This window comes from Rhinopithecus roxellana, chromosome 10, assembly GCF_007565055.1.
Source record: "Rhinopithecus roxellana isolate Shanxi Qingling chromosome 10, ASM756505v1, whole genome shotgun sequence".
Classification (NCBI taxonomy): Eukaryota; Metazoa; Chordata; class Mammalia; order Primates; family Cercopithecidae; genus Rhinopithecus; species Rhinopithecus roxellana.
The window spans coordinates 35,143,349-35,162,779 of NC_044558.1; the positions used below are offsets into that span (position 1 = coordinate 35,143,349).

General features: G+C 37.2%; 2 protein-coding genes across 9 annotated transcripts in view; one reads left to right on the forward strand and one right to left on the reverse strand.

Annotated features, from left to right (window-relative positions):
• The window catches only part of CAPS2 (calcyphosine 2), a 123,701-nt gene that overhangs the window by 14,351 nt on the left and 89,919 nt on the right, over positions 1-19,431 (forward strand). For 2 of the 7 annotated variants that reach the window (XM_030939118.1, XM_030939113.1), the window contains one exon: positions 1,862-2,280. The exons of the other annotated variants lie outside the window; for them this stretch is intronic. The gene's annotated coding sequence lies outside the window, so the exon portion shown is untranslated. The remainder of the gene's footprint in view (positions 1-1,861; positions 2,281-19,431) is intronic. 7 annotated transcript variants of the gene reach the window in all.
• The window catches only part of GLIPR1L1 (GLIPR1 like 1), a 39,624-nt gene continuing 23,298 nt past the window's right edge, over positions 3,106-19,431 (reverse strand). Inside the window, exons 4-6 of one of the 2 annotated variants that reach the window (XM_010362651.2) lie at positions 15,137-15,225; positions 3,676-3,702; positions 3,106-3,577 (exon numbers count right to left, since the gene is read on the reverse strand). In XM_010362651.2, the coding sequence (XP_010360953.1) occupies positions 3,486-3,577; positions 3,676-3,702; positions 15,137-15,225 (208 nt within the window). In that variant the 3' untranslated portion in view covers positions 3,106-3,485. The remainder of the gene's footprint in view (positions 3,578-3,675; positions 3,703-15,136; positions 15,226-19,431) is intronic. The other variant, XM_010362652.2, reaches the window with a different exon arrangement.

Below are 19,431 nucleotides of genomic sequence, written 5' to 3' on the forward strand. Positions count from 1 at the left end.
ATGGGCTCATGAACAAAGTTGCCATGGTGGCAGGGATGAAGGTTACACATGGGCTCAGCAACATGGACTTCCACTCACCAAGGCTGACCTGGCTACAGCCACTGCTGAGTGCCCAGTGTGGTAGCAGCAGAGACCAACACTGAGCCCTTGATATGGCACCATTCCTTGGGGTGATTAGACAGCTATTTGTGGCAGGTTGATTGCATTGGACCGCCTCCATCACAGAAAGGGCAGTGATTTACCCTCATTGGAATAGACACATACTCTGGATCTGGGTTTGCTTATCCTGCACACAAAATGCCTCTGCCAAGACTACCATCCGTGGAATCGCAGAATGTCTTATCCATCATAATGGTATTTTACACAACATTGCCTCTAACCAAGGCACTCACTTTATGGCTAAAGAAGTGCAACAGTGGGCTCATGCTCGTGGAATTCACTGATCTTACCATGTTCCCCATCATCCTGAAGCAGCTGGATTGATAGAATGGTGGGATTGCCTTTTGAAGTCATAACTACAATGTCAACTAGTTGACAATTCTTTATAGGGCTGGGGCAAAGTTCTTCAGAAGCTATGTATGCTCTGAATCAGCATCCAATATATGGTTCAGTTTCTCTCATAGCCAGGATTCACAAGTTCAGACATCAAAGTGGCACCACTCACCATCACCCCTAGTGATCCACTAGCAAAATTTTTGCTTCCTGTTCCCATGACATTACATTCTGCTGGTCTACAGATCTTAGTTCCAGAGGGAGAAATGCTGCCATCAGGAGACACAAGAAGTATTCTGTTAAACTGGAGGTTAGGATTGCCACCTGGTCACTTTGGGCTCCTTCTACCTCTAAGTCAACAAGCTAACAAGAGTTACAGTGTTGGCTGGGGTGATTGACTTAAACTATCAAGATGAAATCAGGCTGGGCATGGTGGCTCACATCTGTAATTCCAGAACTTTGGGAAGCTGAGGCAAGTAGATCACCTGAGGTCAGGAGTTTAAGACCAGCCTGGCCAACATGGTGAAACCCCATCTACTAAACATACAAAAATTAGCTGGGTGCAGTGATGGGCACCTGTAATCCCAGCTACTTGGAAGGCTGAGGCAGGAGAATTACTTGAACCCAGCAGGCGGAGGTTGCAGTGAGCCAAGATTGTGCCACTGCAGTCCAGCCTGGGCGACAGAGACCCCATCTCAAAAAACAAAAACAAAACAAAAAACATGAAATCAGCCTACTACTCCATAATGGAGATAAGGAAGAGTATGTATGGAATACAGGAGACTCCATGGAGCGTTTCTTAGTTTTGCCATGCCCTGTGATTAAGGTCAATGGGAAACTAACAACCCAATCCAGGCGGGACTATAAATGGCTCAGACTCTTCAGGAATGGAGGTTTAGGTCACTTGACCAGGAAAAAAATTTCATGACCCACTGAGGTGGTTGCAGAAGGCAAAGAGAGTACAGAATGAGTAGTAGAAGGTAGTCTTGAATACTATCACGTGACCAGTTGCAGAAACGAGGAATGTCATTGTCATAAGTATTTTCTCCTTATTTTGTTAAGAATATGTTTGTGCATGTGTACGCTTGTACTAAGAAAGCCTCTTCATTTTATTCCCTCTATTTTTCCTTTATCATGTGACATAAGGTTTATTGACTTCATTTAGACATTTAAGTGTTGTTAACTTTATGTAATAACATTTAGGTTAATGATTAGAGCACTTCCAGTTGAACAAAGGATAGCTGTAAATTAGACATAATTATAGCCTTATTATTGTCTTTATTTGGAGATTATATATGATTTCAGGAGATGTGTATTTTTCAAGTAGACAAGGGGTAGACTTGTAATGGTTAAGTCAACTTTATTGAAGGATGCAAACTATTGTTCCTGGGTGTGTTGTGAGAGTATTGCCAAAGGAGATTAACATTTGAGTCAGTGAACTGGGAAAAGCAGACCCACCTCAATGTGGGTGGGCAACATCCAATCAGCTGCCAGCGTGGCTAGAATAAACCAGGCAGGAGAAGATGGAAGAGCAGACTTGCTGAATCTTCCAGCCTTCATCTTTCTCTTGTGCTGGACACTTCCTGCCCTCAAACATCAGACTCCAGGCTCTCGTCTTTTGTACTCTTGTATATACATCAGTGGTTTACCAGGGGCTCTCAGGCCTTCAGCCACACACTGAAGGCTGAATTGTTGGCTTCCCGACTTTTGAGATTTTGAAACTTGGACTGAGCTACTGCTGGCTTCCTTGCTCCTCAGCTTACAGATGCGACTTCACCTTTCGATCGTGTGAGTCAGTTCTCCTTCATAAATTCTCTTTTATACATACATGTAACCTAGTAGTTCTGTCTCTTTAGAGAGCCCTAATACAATAGCTGAAGGAAGCTGGAGCTTGCCTTAGTTGAGAAGAAAAACAGATAATTTACTCCACAGGAGTCAACAATTCAGCAGTGATGATTTTTGAAAACTGAATTTATTAAATATTTTTTTTCTTCAGAAAAAAGAAATGCCAGAATTGAATAATTCTCTGGTTTGTAGAGATGTTGTTGCCTATACTAATTTTGTATGGCTTTTAAAAGAAATGCTGTTAGCATCCTGTTATTTTCTATGGGGCATATTTAAAAATAAATCTCCAGAAGAGTGCGACTTTAATTTGCAGAACATGTATTTACTTTTTTTTTTTTTTTTTTTTTTTTTTGAGATGGAGTCTTGCTCTGCTGCCCAGGCTGGAGTGCAGTGGCCAGCTCTCAGCTCACTGCAAGCTCCGCCTCCCGGGTTCACGCCATTCTCCTGTCTCAGCCTCCCCAGTAGCTGGGACTACAGGCGCCCGCCTCGTCGCCCGGCTAGTTTTTTGTATTTTTTAGCAGAGATGGGGTTTCACCATATTAGCCAGGATGGTCTCGATCTCCTGACCTCGTGATCCGCCCGTCTCGGCCTCCCAAAGTGCTGGGATTACAGGCTTGAGCCACCGCGCCCGGCCGTATTTACTTTTTAAAGGTTGAAAATTTAGTTAATTTTCCTTTTGAATTTAATTCATTGATTTATTCCCCCAACCATTGATTATGTCCATAATGTATAACATTATATGCTATCTGAAAAAACTTTCCTCAGTAACATTTTGTTTCTGAATGATGTTGATGGTATTCATAAAGGAAACTGCTGGTATATAAGGAAACTATCTAATATCTGAAATTACTTTGGTTCTCTAAATGTACTATAACTAAAATGGAAATCCATTCTCATTAGGAAATTAAAGAGTGGAACACTTTTGTTATACATATGGATTTGTAATTAATAATCTTAAGACTTTATTCTACTGCTATCCATTTTCCATACTACAATACATTTTCTGAGTTAAAAACAAACATTAAATTTAGGTATCAGGAAAGAGTGTAGAAGATTCAATAAAGAATCAAACTGATGATAAGTTATATTAAGCAATAAACTATTCCTTTATTTTAACATTTGATAATTTCTTTTGTATATAAATGACATTAAAAGATTCTCAGAAGAAGAAAACCTAGGCTGAATGGATTAAAGGCTATCTGCTGAGGTGCTCTCCCCATTGGCTGCAGAAATGGATTTTCTGTCAAAAATGAAAACAAAACCAGAATAGTTAAGAGTTCAATTCATTTTCAATGGGAGGAAATAATCTGATTAATACTAAAACATTTTGATACATACGATTAGGTATAATAAGTTGTGGAGTCCCTAAAGTAAAAATAGAAGTTAATATTATAAAATGTTATAAAACAAGAAAAGATATTTCTTTGCTTTTGTGGCTTTTAGAATAAGACAATCAACTAACGAAAATTAGTTTGACTTTTTAACAAGAAAATGAAACCTTCCTACTCAATCCTACAGTACTTAAAACTCTTTACGACGCTTCCTACCAACAGTGTTATGTCAACAAATATTTCTTTTTTTTTTTTTTTTTTTTGAGACGGAGTCTCGCTGTGTCGCCCAGGCTGGAGTGCAGTGGCCGGATCTCAGCTCACTGCAAGCTCCGCCTCCCGGGTTCACGCCATTCTCCTGCCTCAGCCTCCGGAGTAGCTGGGACTACAGGCACCCGCCACCTCGCCCGGCTAGTTTTTTTTTTCTTATTTTTTAGTAGAGACGGGATTTCACCGGGTTAGCCAGCATGGTCTCGATCTCCTGACCTCATGATCCGCCCTCGGCCTCCCAAAGTGCTGCTATTACAGGCGTGAGCCACCGTACCCGGCCATCAACAAATATTTCTAAAACACCTCTTGTATTGAAGGCACAAAAGTCAAAAACAGACAAAGCTATAAAGTAGTTTATTTTTCCCACTCTTTCATTCCCAATTCAAGTCCCTGAAGAAAGGTAATTTGTTCATGTTGAATTTTTTGTATGCAGAACTATTCATCAACAATCTCATTCATTTCTGTAATGTTCCTTACTCCAAATATTTCTCAATGTCTTTTCCACATCAAACTTTCCTCCCCAGTTTACCATTCTAATAGCATCTAGCACTTGATTAGGAAATAATCTACTTAAAAAAATACTTAATTAATTTTTTGACTTTCTGCTACATATTCAGCATGATTCTAGCTTTGGACATAATGGTTACCAGGAAAAAATAAAATCCCTTTTATTGTGGAAAAATGAGGACAGAAAAATCTATACTCAATTTTAAAATTAAATAAATAAGATGAGTAAAAATGATAATGTCAGAGAGCAATGAATGCTACAAAATATAAACTGGGTTAAATGATAGAAAATTTGGAACTTAATTATAGTAATAGCTAAAATGTATTGAAAAATTACTTTTTGGGAGGCTCAAATAATTGTGTGTGTTTAATCAAATGTAATTCTCTTAATCACCTCTTGAGTTAAACCATCTGATTCCAAGGTCTATATATATCACTGTTATGCTATATTTCCTATCTCAAATAAGAAGCAAACCAAGATAAAATATGTTTTCTAATAAAGACTGCTCAACAAAAAAGAGAAAAAGTACAAGTCAAAAGTAATAGGACATAAATGAAATATAACTACACATGAAGTACATATAAAAATGTAAGAGTATTTCATTGAAATGTGGATAAAACAGAAAATTTGCCACAGTCTTCCACAAACCCAAATATCCCATAATGATTAAAAAGATTAATCAGTAATTAAAATTTACACAGAACACACTTGCATCAGAACAAAATAGCTTTACAGAGAATGTCTCCTAAACATTCAAAAATTAAATAATCAGACTCTTATACAAACGGTAACCAAAATACTAAAGGAAAAATTATTTCCAAATGCTAGCTTTTTAAAATGAGGCTAATACAACCTTGAAGTCAAAATCAAGGAAAAATGCAGGAGGAAAATTATATGGCCAAGCACAATTCCAAAAATAAATGCAAAAAATTGTAAATAAAAACTTAACAAGGATCTAGCCATCTCTTAAGGAAACCTCATGACCAAATTGGATTTATCACAAGAATGAAAGAATAACATAATATTGTATTACTGGGGCATTGCTTAACTCCTGGTACCTTTTGAAATTTTACAGTGTAGCTGTGTTATATTAGAAACCCTTTGATACAGTTTACAACTTTAAGACATTAAAAGGAAAGAAATAGCATTTCAAGAGATAGAGGAAAAAATTGTTAAAGTTAACATGTATTCAAATTAAAAACTCAGCAAAATAAGGAAAAGAGAAAACTTTTTTTTTTTTTTTTTTTTTTTGAGACGGAGTCTTGCTCTGTCGCCCAGGCTGGAGTGCAGTGGCCGGATCTCAGCTCACTGCAAGCTCCGCCTCCCGGGTTCTCGCCATTCTCCCGCCTCAGCCTCCTGAGTAGCTGGGACTACAGGCGCCCGCCACCTCGCCCGGCTAATTTTTTGTATTTTTTTAGTAGAGACGGGGTTTCACCGTGTTAGCCAGGATGGTCTCGATCTCCTGACCTCGTGATCCGCCCGTCTCGGCCTCCCAAAGTGCTGAGATTACAGGCTTGAGCCACGGTGCCCCGCCTGAGAAAACTTTTATAACCTGACAATGAAGACCAATGAAAAACATACACAATGGTGAAACATTGTCTCTGAATGTAAGAATAATAGAAGGGTGTGTCTACTGTTACAGCTTATGCTCAACATTGCACTGGAGAAATGAATGAACTGTCTGTTAATATTTGTGAAATAAATAATGAATATAAAGATTAGAAGAAAGAACAAAACTTGCATTATTTTTAACAGAAAAATGATTTGTCATATAAAATCCAAGAAAATCAATAAACTGTCAGAAATAGTAAGACAGTTTGGTAAAACTGTTAATAAACTAATATACAAAAGCATTTACATTTTTTAAGCCAATAAAATCAATTATAAAATAAAATTCTAAAATATTTATAACAACAACAAATATATTACAAAAAGGAATATAATTTGATGTGCAAGACCGTCCTGTGGTACACGATGTGGAGATGGAAGATGGTTATATTGATGACTCTGACCCTGTGTAGGCCTAGGCTAATGTATTTGTATTTCAGTTTTTAACAAAAAGTTTAAACAGTAAAATAAAAATTGTAAGTGGAAAAAAGCTTATAGAATAAGGACATAAAGAAATAAAATACTTTGATATAGCTATACAATATGCTTGTGTTTTAAGCTAAGTGTTACTACAAAAGAGTCAAAAAGTTCTTTTTTTTTTTTTTCCTCCTAGGAAGTTGTTGTTTAGGATCCTAATTCTAGTTTAGAGGTGCATTCTAAAGGATCTTGTCCATTGCCTTTTTCTAAAGCCAAGGAGAACCCCTGTCTTTTGGGTAACTTATTTGGTTTCTGCTTTGGAGGTATATTCTAAAGTGTCTTCTCCCTTAATTTTTCTCCCAAAATTAATCTCAGTTGGCTTGTCTGTGCATTTTTGTGAGAAACTTAAACTTTCATTTTTATAGATAAATGAGAGACCTCCTCAGCTCTGAAAAGAAAGGACATTTTGTTACTCCCAGCTGCAAGCTGCCCCTTGGGTGACTGAGGGCTGAGTGGGAATCGTCTGGGTGGTTTACCCCTTTTGCCATGCAGTGGCCCTACAGGGAACCCTCAACAAAATTAGTTTTAAAAGACTCATTCAAGAAATGCATATGGAGCTGTTCACTTGGCATTTTTAGCCTTCTCAGAGGTGATAGACCTCTGGAGAGAGAAACTGAGATACATAAGCGGGTGGAAATGACTCATTTGTAAAACACTGCAGTCTCATCCAAAATCAGCACACATTGATCTACCACACAAAAAAACCCTAGGCCACAGCTCCATTCCTCCTTTTAAGAAAAAAAAAAGTGGGCAACAATCTGAAAATGAGGAAAGACAAGGAGAATGATCCACTTTGGGGCACCCTGTTGGTTTTAGGGTGCCTCTCTGCGAGTGTTTGTGCAAAATGAAAAAGTTTGAGGGCATGCCAGGATTACTAGTACTCAAACTAGTTACATATTATGGTCTGTTTTGCACATTTTAAGCTGATGGGCAAATTATATCAAAGAAAAATTCATAGCCCAAAGGTCAATCTGCAACTCAAGAGTTCCTAAGTTCTCTACTTCTCTATTTTCTTTTCTGCCTGCTTTAAATCTGCTGTTACTTTTCTACTGAGACAAAACCCACTATTTAGATCCAATCTTCTTCCTTTTTGTAAACCAGTGAGTTTGTATTAATATCTTATGGCTAGAGTTCTGAAATAAAAAATAGGATCTTTCTATGATGTGTGTGTGTATGTGTTTATGTATTTTGTTATGGGTTGTGGCCACAAGGTACCAAATTGGCTTAAAGTTAAGAATAATCATAAATTAAGTAAATAATAAGCCCACATGCTTTTCAAATTCACATGAATGTCAGGCCTCTGAGCCCAAGCCAAGCCATCACATCCCCTGTGACTTGCACATCCGCAGCCCCTGTGACTTGCACGTATATGCCCAGATGGCCTGAAGTAACTGAAGAATCACAAAAGAAGTGAAAATGCCCTGCCCGGCCTTAACTGATAACATTCCACCACAAAAGAAGTGAAAATGGCCAGTCCTTGCCTTAAGTGATGACATTACCTTGTGAAATTCCTTTTCCTGGCTCATCCTGGCTCAAAAAGCTCCCCCACTGAGCACCTTGTGACTCCCACTCCTGCCTGACAGAGAACAACCCCCCTTTTACTGGAATTTTCCTTTACCTACAGAAATGCTATATACGGCCCCACCCTTATCTCCCTTCACTGACTCTCTTTTCGGACTCAGCCTGCCCGCACCCAGGTGATTGAAAAGCTTTATTGCTCACACAAAGCCTGTTTGGTGGTCTCTTCACAGGGACGCATATGACAATGACTTAAGTAAAATCTTTAATAAATAAACTGGCTTTAAAATTCTTGGTAAAGTAACATTAGAATTAGAACTGTAGCATTTTTCTTTCTGTTTATTGAGTTCGTATTTATCCCTGGCAAATATTATAAGGTGTCAAAATTTTGCATAAGGGTTGTAAAACTATAAAGCCAGCCCAAAACAGAATAATCTTTGCTTGTATAATTTTTGCTGAATAAGACATTTGGTATTGTTGGTTTAATGAAAACAGCTACATACTGAATTATTGGTAAAATACTCATATAGTCAGCCTTAAGTTTATTTCTTGAGTAAACACCCACAATTCATAGGCTGTAAAAATGATTAACAGAGAAATAATTTTAAATGATGACTATCAGTCTTTATAAATACACTAGGTGAACTATTAAATAAATTAATGAAATAAATGTAATAGAATAAATGTTTGTAAACACATTGTCTAAAGTTTGTTTGAATCTAAAGTTATATTTAACATTGGATATTCATTAACTCTCTGGGCAATGTCCAGTTTGAAAAATGATAGGAAAATATTTTTTTTAAAATGTGTTCTTATTGAAAGTTAAATAATGTTTGTTTAATTCAAAGGTTATTTAAAAGTTATATGCAAAAGAAGGTAAAAGAAACCAGGAAATAACAGAGACTTAAAGGAAGTTATACATATTAAGAGGTATTTTTGGTAAGAAAGGTTAAAAAATATTTTTGTATGAGAAATAATCTTGTGTGGTAAATTTTTGTCCTAGAATAAAATATCTAGTTGTTTAAGAAAGGGGGATGTTTAAGACAAACCTGAAAGTTCAAACTTTTCACGAATGGTCTGTGTAAGTCATAATAAGATTAGCCAAAAAAAAAAAAATTTTTTTTTAAGTTACAATTAAGTTGGCTATAGTTAAAAGGAAATTTTAATAGTCTTTCTAGAAATTGGAGTTTGATATTAAAATACACTGATACAAGACTAAAAAATTGGTTAGAACAAGCTTTTATTAAAAATGTTGACTTTTAATGCAAGACATTTTTAATTTTTATTTTTTGCATTTTTAAGTTCTGGGATACATGTGCTGAATGTGCAGGTTTGTTACATAAGTATACATGTGCCCTGGTGGTTTGCTGCACCTATCAATTAATTTTTAAATTCTATAACCTGTTTTAATTTTAATTTTAAAATTCTTTAGATTGATATCACAGAAGTTCAACTTACGCTGTACCCTGCTGCTTTAGCTCTTTCTAACTTTTGAGAAGTCCTGGGATGGTAACTCTTTCCTTCAATTTTAGTTGGCTCCTATAACTTTTTAAAATTAATAGTCTAAAGTAAGGGAAAGAATATATGAAAACAGGCAAATAAAAAATCTTATAGGATCTGCTTTTGTTTGTATGTCTGTTTTATCTGTATGTTTATATGTGTCATATAAAAGTGATATTTCACTACCAAAATATGCAAGAGCTCTAATTAATTGGCTTAAAGAGAAGTAAGTGCATATGAAACTAATAGAAGCTAACTCTGATACCTTTTAGTTCACATGACTTTAGTAATATTCATTCAGATTAATTTGGTAAATTTAATCTCAAAATTATCTCCAGTAGTTTAAAATCTCAAAGTCATGTTATGTTAAATTAAGTAATTTTTGTGTGTTTTTCCTCCCTGGGAATTTGGGATGTTAAAAGCTAAAATAGCAGGAGAGTAAAAAGTTTTTTTTTTTTTTTTTTTTTTTTTTTTTTTTTTTTTTTTTTTTTGGTGAAGTTTATAGAAACATAAGGATGTGATTTTTGCTAAAGAGAATATAATATTTTTGTTAGTTTAGAGGCTATTTGAGTATCTTTAAAATAAAGGAAACAAATATGCAGATAATACCAAATGGATGAAGAGAAAAATAAAAGGGTGGGGAATAAGAAACCTTTGACTCTTGGGTGGCCATGTGGTCACCCATATTAAGGAGCTGCAGCTGGACTGCACTCAGTTACTAAAGATAAAGTTGCCAGTGCAATTTAGAGATGAATCATAGTCATACTCCCAGAGAGTTAGTTCACTGAATGTGTAAGAAAATGCAGACTACTAAGAAAAAGGCAAAATATTCAATCCCTTAGTTATTGTTATTTGTAATAGGTATAATGAAAGTAAAAGAGTGCTGTGTTTGGCCTGAAGGCTGGACCAAATTCAGATGTAAGTTAGCTCAGGCCACTAACCTCAAAGCTACCCACAAAGGGAAAAATTAACCAAGGCCAGTAAAAATTACCTCTAAGACCTGCGGTTACTAAGAAAATAGTCAATGTTGGTGAGGGGCAAAACCAAGCAACTATTAAAACCAGAGGGTATAAAGTAAAAAAAATTCTTCCATTTTGTAGATTCATATCATCAGTTTCCTGAGAAACCTTTAGTATAATGGATTGTAAAAATAACTACTTTAAGGAGAGTATCTTTAATTTTAAATGCTACCCAATGAAAGAGCATGTTTGGGTCAATGTAGGACCCGTATCTCACTATTAAACAATTGATGAGTATATATGTGATATGGATGCACAGGTTATTCCTGAGACAATGACCAGTCTAGTGGATTGGATAAATGCTACTGTAAGTTTTGTTTACCCTGAGAAGGAGACTGCCCAACTCTTCCTGTAAAATGCCAAGTGGAGGATCCCAGATGAGGCAGCTGAAATGCTTCATATGCAAGCCATGTGGAACTGGCTTTATGATGAGGATATTCACCCACCAAATATGCCTATTACCAAGGTCATGGTAAATGCTGTGCTTAAGGGAGCTCTTTTTACAGGGCACCCCAGATGACATTACTCCTATAGAACTGAACAACTGTTTGAGAAAACTTATCAAATTTGCTTTCCCTCATGGGTCTCAGAGATGCTAATAAAACATTAAGGTAATTAACAACAAAAAAGAGAAAGGTAAAAGGGAGTCAAAGGACTCATCTCAGAAGAGTGGAAATCTTTAAATGGTTATTAATAAATGGAATAAATAAAAATGAAAATTCATAGAGTTCAAGGTCTTTACAACACCATCAAAGACTGGGTGGACCAAAGGCAATCACTGCCGATCCTCCAACATTAAATAGCACCACACCAGTGTTCAGCATTTGCCCCCAGATTGGGGAAATTTAAGAAAAATCAAAGGACAGACATTATAATGAGAAAGCTGACATTGCCTGGGGCACTGTTGAGGCAAATTTAGATGAAGATTGACAAAAGAGACTGAGTTCCTTGGCTTAATTCCCTGCTGGGAACCTAAATACATACTCATCAGTAAAGGTAAAATGGTCTAGTGGTAGAGAAGAAAAATTCCTAGGACCAGAACGTAAAAATGTAAAGCTTGATAGTATTATGAGATTTGAAATGTTTAAACAGGCTTTATGTAAGGTAGTTGTGACCTCCCTTACCTACATGTCTTATGAAACTGGGTATCAGATCTCACTGGGGATGTTTCCCCTATGTAATACTATAAATCTGAAGGCATGAAAATCTGCCTTTTGTGAAATGTTAATTGGATATGCTAAAAGAACTAGTAAGGCTGCCCGAGCCCACGGAATATAGGGTAGAAGCTGAGTGGTGCTCAGGACAAATCCTCCACTTGATAACTCCTTAAGTAACATTTATTGGGGCCTATGACAAAAATCTGTGAGCATTTCTTAATGACAACTACGAGGACTGTGGACTAGAGAATTTCCACTTATGGGGCTTTTACTGCCTTGCTATAGGGTGTTAACTGAAGCTACCCTTGTGTTAATATAAATAATGGTGCCCCCAAAATGTTATGATAAATTAAAAATGGTTTATATAGGATCTTGCTACCTGGGGATACAAGGAGGAGGTCATGACCAGGAGGCCTCTTTTGCCCCTAGGTCTCACTCTATGTGAGGAGCTGCTAGATTCTACAGTTCCTGATAAACAGCTCTCATCTGACAAGAGCTTCTTGGCTTGTGAATAGAAGTTCCAAGGTGAACAAACAGCATCTTATTTGGAGGGCTGCTTCTCTGGTTAAAGAAGAGGCAAGGAAATCTTTTTCTTTTGAGTGATTTATGGTTTAAGTAGTTGGGTAAAGTACACTTTTGTGAGAAAATTTACCTTTCTCTCTACCTGAGTTCTCCAAAATTCAAAAACAGTTCCTGAGTATTCTGATTTTATGAAAATATAGTTATTTGCGTAAATCTACTAAGAGTTTTCTCTTTTCAAAAAGCACAATAGAAGACACTGGTTATTTTACCAAGGCTTTAACTAGAATAACGTATGTTTAGGTAAAATTACAGCAAAGCCAATTTGAAAAAAGTCTATATGGCCAATCAATTCTTGTTGCACTTTATGCGAATGATCAGGCCAAATAATAAACCTAAAACTTAACTTTGCACACAAATTGGTTTTACTATAATTTCTCTTTAGTAGTAAAGGAGGATTAGAGAAAAAGGTAAATTGTTTCAAAGGAAAACTGTAACACTTGTTACTTGATTCCGGTGCTGACTTTTGTTGTTGAGTGCAAATTGAATTATGAATTATTTCTTGGCTACAGTGATCCTCTAAAGAGTACCAGGTTATAATTTTTTATGTTTTTAGTTAGTGCTCTAGTGGAATAGTTTCCTTTTTCTGTTCTAACACACACATTCTTTTCTAATTGTCAAATTATTAATGTGATTTATCGCTCATGGTTTTACTTCTTCCAGGAAAACCAGAATCATGGCATTCTGAGGACTACAGATGATTTGACAAAACCTGCAATGTCAAATTATTAATGTGATTTATCGCTCATGGTTTTACTTCTTCCAGGAAAACCAGAATCATGGCATTCTGAGGACTACAGATGATTTGACAAAACCTGCAAATCTTCCTCATTTGGAATCCCATTCAGCCTGATCTGCTTTTCATTGCATATGCTCTGTTGCTAAAACAATACAAACACCCTCCCTCTAGGCCCAGGGACTATTGTGCAAGAGGTGGTTGCATGACATTACAAGGGCTGGTTTTGAGGGATATAATTAGTTCAGCTCTTCTCAATCAAGGATGGGTACACAGATGCCTAAACAGCTGGTAAAACAGGGACTTTGCCTTCTGAGCTGTTATGTGGCACCTTTTAATCCATTCTAACCATAAGTAATTTGCTGCTTCCTGTAGAATTAACAACAAATTATTACTGAAAGAATATAAAGATACCCATGACAAAGCCTCCTGGGTATAATACTCCCAGTTGTGAGATTTATGCAGATAATTATATATAAAAATTTTTTATCAGACACCTTACTAAAGACAACAAAAAGAAATGTGGCACAACAAAAAACTCTGAATTCCTTAGCTTAAAAAGTTTTAATAATGCTTATGTTTTGTGTAGCTAATTGCTGTTAAGTCTGTAACTAAAACCAAGATTATAGCAGCTCAGTGTATAGAAGTTAAAGGTAAGTCAATTTTGTATCTTCACCTTTGTGTTTTTGTTGGTTAGCTTGCATATTACTTTAAAAAATTTAACAGTTAGTGAATGCCTGTCCATGTCCATTCCCATCTGGGCTGTAACATTTAAATTGGCTATAAGTTTTTGGATCTAGGTCCTTTGGCAATAGGGATTCTGCTGAGGGACAGGATGAACCTGTGGGGCAGGCAGCCATGCCACCCTGGCAACACTATGGGATAAAGTAAATGTTTACTGGCCGTTGATTTTGCCTCTGGCAAATGTTGGCCAGAAGGAGGATAATGTAAACCAGAACTAAAATTCTAAGTCCCCCAACCATCTGAATGGACCCCTACTTTTGGCGAAGGGCATTCCAAAGTTAACCTGAAAAACTAGTTCAGGCCATGATAGGAAAGGGGAGGTCAGACATGTCCCGTTATACCTTCCTCCCTTTTTGGAATTCAGAAAAAGCTTTCTAGCATTAACACCAATACAGATCTTAAGTCTAATAGAAGAGACTCTTTCAATCTGATAAGAAACATGTACAATCTAGCCTCTCAGAAGCCTGATACCTTGAGGTTTCGTCTACTTAATAAACCCTTGGTCTCCACAACCCCTTATCTTAACCCAGCTATTCCTTTCTATCGATTGTAAGCCTTTAGACAATTACTTAACCAATTGACAATCAGAACATCTTTGAATCTACCTTTGACTTTTGACTTGCAAGCCCCACTTCCAGTTGTCTTGCCTTTCTGTACAGAACTAATGTATATCTTGCATGTATTGATTGATGTCTTATGTCTCCTTAAAATGTGAAAAACAAGTTGTAGCCTGACCACCTTGGACACATGTTCTCAGGGTCTCCTGAGGGCTGTCTCACAGGTCATTGGCCACTCATATTTGCTCAGAATACATCTCTTCCAATATTTTGCAGAGATTGACATTTTGTTGACGCATGGCTCCATTTTTTTTCCTCTGGTCTCACTGCCCAAAATTTATACTTTTAGCCTTTAAAAGCATATTTGTTTTGAGAACGAAAAAGTTGATCATGAAAGAGAAACATGTTAGTTTTAAATCATAATTACTTTGGACATTGACTAACAAATTACTTCAGAATGGATCACTATTCTAATAACTAATAAAAGGAGGTCAATGAAAGCAAGTAAAAATAAGAAGCATTTCAACCCATAGTTATTTTCCATGCAGCAGCAAATTGAATCATGGTTGTACCTCCTTCCTTTATGCTCTTTAGCTTCAGAGGGAGAGTAATCAGTGAAGAAAGCAAGAATCATCTGAGTTTAAGTATTAAAATTTATGACAAATGATTTATATAATCAGATAAAAACAATCAAATCTTGTCCCTAATTTGTAAACTTGAGAAGCCAAATTTTAAAATATAATAAATATATGGAAATTTTACTCTCTAAATATAATATTATTATTATTTTTTGCTTACTGCAGAGGTTCTTTACACATTTCTCTTCTTTCGAGCAGAGAGAGCAAGATTCTCCTTTAGTGTAAGGAGGCATATTTGCAAAATTTCCTCTGTAAAAAAGAGAAACATTGATTAGTCAAGTGGATGTTAATTTCTCCAATTTTTTTCACGCATGTATGTAAGTTGTTTTAGTCATTCATTAAGTCATAAACGTTGAAAATGAAAAATAATATGTCTCAATTTTATTTTCATTTCTTTTGTTAAAATAAACTATTAAAACAATTCCTTACAGGATGAACCACATGGAAGTTCTATTCTTGAATATTCTATAGAACAATAATAAGATCTGGACCCAGTGTAATTATGCATGTGATGGTTGCAAAATTTTTGTCATAGATAGTATGACTATTTCTTCATTTGGTACATGAAATAAGTAATATTTAAATTACAAACATAAACATGTTTCATGTTTTAATTTTAAATTATAATATCATAGTCCTTATCTAGTTCTATTTGATGATGTATGACTTGACAGCTATTATGCCTGATTTTTTTTTTTTTTGAGACTGAGTCTCGCTCTGTCACCCAGGCTGGAGTGCAGTGGCCGGATCTCAGCTCACTGCAAGCTCCACCTCCTGGGTTTACGCCATTCTCCTGTCTCAGCCTCCCAAGTAGTTGGGACTGCAGGCGCCCGCCACCACGCCCGGCTAGTTTTTTGTATTTTTTAGTAGAGACGGGGTTTCACCAGGTTAGCCAGGATGGTCTCCATCTCCTGACCTCGTGATCTGCCCGTCTCGGCCTCCCAAAGTGCTGGGATTACAGGCTTGAGCCACCGCGCCCGGCCTTATTATGCCTGATTTTTAATAGTATAAGTCAAAATTTTCAAAGGCTCTTTGTCTTCTATCTGTGAAAGACTTAAAAAATGTGTTACTTAGAGTACACACATAAAAACATAACAACATGAGTAGTATTCTGTTAAAGAATATGCCACAATGGTTATATATTCTTCCATTGATGGGCATTTGGGTTGGTCAAGTTTTTGGTCACTACCAACAGGGTTGCTATGAATGTTCAAAGCATTCACACATACATCATTACAGGGACACAGATCTAACAGTGCGTGAGAATACCATAGCCTTCACTTTGTCCCCAGCATTTGGCATGGCCACCCTCTAGCCATTCTAATAGTGGTGTAGTGGTATTTATTGTGACCTTAATTTGTATTTTTTAAATGACTAATGATGTTGAGCATTTTTATGTATATTTGTTACCTACATATCTTCTTTGTATTAAAAAAATTAAGATTGAGTTGTAAGTTTTCTTTATATTGAGTTGTGAGAGTTCTTCCTATATTCCAGGGTAAATCCTTTATTTGATGTATGTTGCTGTTATTGTTGCTGTTTACAGACTTTCTTCCAGGTGGCTTGTCTTTTCATTCTCTTAACAGTGTCTTTGAATAGTAGTTATTTTTAATTTTAATGACATTAAATTTATATATCATAGTTTTAGTGTGGTAGTTTAAAAATCTTTGGCTATCTGAAGGTCATAAAGGTTTTTGTTCATCTTTTCTTCTAAAATTTCTGTAGTTTTAGATTTTACATTTAGGTCTGTTGATATGGTTTGGCTCTGTGTCCCCACCCAAATCTCATATTGAATTGTAATTCCCATGTGTTGAGGGAGGAAACTGTAATCCCCACGTTTAAGGAGGGAGGTGATTGGATTATGGGAGTGGTTTCCCTCATGCTGTTCTTATGATAGTGAGTGAGTTCTCATGAGATCTGACGGTTTTAAAAGTGTTTAGAAATTCCTCCTTTACTCTTCTCTCTCCTGCTGCACTGTAAGGAAGGTGCTGGCTTCCCCTTCACCTTCTGTCATGATTGTAAGTTTCCTGAGGCCTCCTCACTCACGTGGAACCATGAGTCAATTACATCTCTTTCCTCAGCTAAAATGGGCTGAGGTACAACTTCAGCTGTTGCTTCAGAGGGTGCAAGCCCCAAGTCTTGGTGACTTCAATGTGATGTTGAGAGTAGCAGAAGGCAGCCAAATGCCTAGGCAGATAGGGTTGGGTCCCTGGTGAAACCCCACCTTCAAGCCAAAGACAGTTTATAACCTGAAAGCCAAGCTACAAGTTAAATATTTGGACTGGATTGAGAACTTGTTTTCTTGTTTGGTGCATTTTCCTCTGATTGATACCCACCCTTCACCTATTTTACATATACCAACCCTTTCCTAATTAGTTTTCTACACTGTTGTGGCCATCTTTGAGTGGTGTCTTCACTTTAACTTTTTTTTTTTTTTTTTTTTTGGCATATTCATAGACCAATCAGCACATACTCTTCATTCTAAGTCCATAAAAGGCCCCAGAACCAGCCACAAGGGGGTACTTTCCAGCCTTTGGGTAGGGGAACCATTCCCTTCCTGCCACATTTCTCTTTGTTGAGAGTTTCTCTTTTGCTTAATAAATTCTACTCCACTCACTGTCCAGTATCTGCACACCTAATTCTTCCTGGTTGTGAGACAAGAACTCAGACCTATCTGAGCTAAAGGGCAGAAAGACTGCAATGTGTTGGGCCTGTGGGTGCACAGAAGTTAAGAACTGAAGATTGGAAACCTCCACCTAGATTTCAGAGGACATATGGAAATGCCTGAATATCTAGGCAGAAGTCTGCTGCAGGGACAGAGCCCTCATGGAGAACCTCTACTAGGGCAGTGTGGAAAGAAAAGGTGGGATTAGAGACTCCACACAGAGTCCCCACTGGGGCACTGCCTAGTGGAGCTGTGAGAACAGGGCCACCATCCTCCAGACCTCAGAATGGTAGATCCAATGGCAACTTGCACCATGCACCAGGAAAAGCCACAAACTTTCAGTAGCAACCCGTGAAGGAACTGCCCAAGGCCGTGGGAGCCCACCTCTCGCATCAGCATGCCCCCGATTTGAGACATGGAGCCAAAGGAGATTATTTCAGAGATTTAAGATTTAATGACTGCCCCACTGGATTTTGGACTTGTGCAGGGCCTGTATCCCCCTTGTTTTGGCCAATTTCTCTCATTTGGAATGGGAGCATTTACCCAATGCCTGTATCCCCATTGTATCTAGGAAGGAACTAACTTGTTTTTGATTTTACAGGCTTATAGGCAGAAGGGACTTGCCTTTTCTCAGATGAGACTTTGGACTATGGACTTTTGAGTTAATGCGGAAATCGGTTAAGATTTTGGGGAACTGTTGGGAAGGCATGATTGGTTTGGAAATGTTAAAAGACATGAGATTTGGGAGTGGCTGGGGCAAAGTGATAGGGTTTGGCTCTGTGTCCCCACCCAAACCTTATCTCTAATTGTAATTCTTATGTGTTGATGGAGGGAACTATAATCTCCATGTGTTGAGAGAGGGAGGTGATTGGACCATAGGGGGTTTCCCCCGTGCTTTTCTCATGATAGTGAGTGCCCATGAGATCTGATGGTTTTAAAACTGTTTGGAAGTTCCTTCTTTTCTCTTCTCTGTCTTGCTGCACTGTGAAGAAGGTGCTTGTTTCCCTTTTGCCTTATGCCATGATTGTAAGTTTCCTGAGGCCATGTGGTCAATTAAACCTGTTTCCTTTATAAATTACCCAGTCTTGGATATTTCTTTATAGTAGTATGAAATGAACAAATACATCTACAATTCATTCTGAGTTAATTTTTGTCATTGTATAGATCCAAGTTACTTTATGGAGAACTAATTGTTCCAGTATGATTTATTAATTTTTTTTTCACTGAAATACCTTTGTGCATTTCTGAAAAATTAGTTGAAAATATGTGGTCAGCCATGTGTGGGTCTATTTCTGATCTCTGTATTCTATTCCACTAATCTATTTGTCTAATTTTATGCAAATACCACAATGTTGGGATTTTTTTACAGTTTTTTTTTTTTTTTTTTTTTTTTTGAGACAGAGACTCGCTCTGTCGCCCAGGCTGGAGTGCAATGGCCGGATCACAGCTCACTGCAAGCTCCACCTCCCGGGTTTACGCCATTCTCCCGCCTCAGCCTCCCGAGTAGCTGGGACTACAGGCGCCCGCCACCTCGCCCGGCTAGTTTTTTGTATTTTTTAGTAGAGACGGGGTTTCACCGTATTAGCCAGGATGGTCTCGATCTCCTGACCTCGTGATCCGCCCATCTCGGCCTCCCAAAGTGCTGGGATTACAGGCTTGAGCCACTGCGCCCGGCCTGTTTTACAGTTTTAGTAACTTTTGAAAACCATATTATTAGCACTTGAAAGCAATAGTATTAGCCCTTTAAATTTATTCTATTTCAGGTTGTTTTGGTTATTCAAAATTTTTGT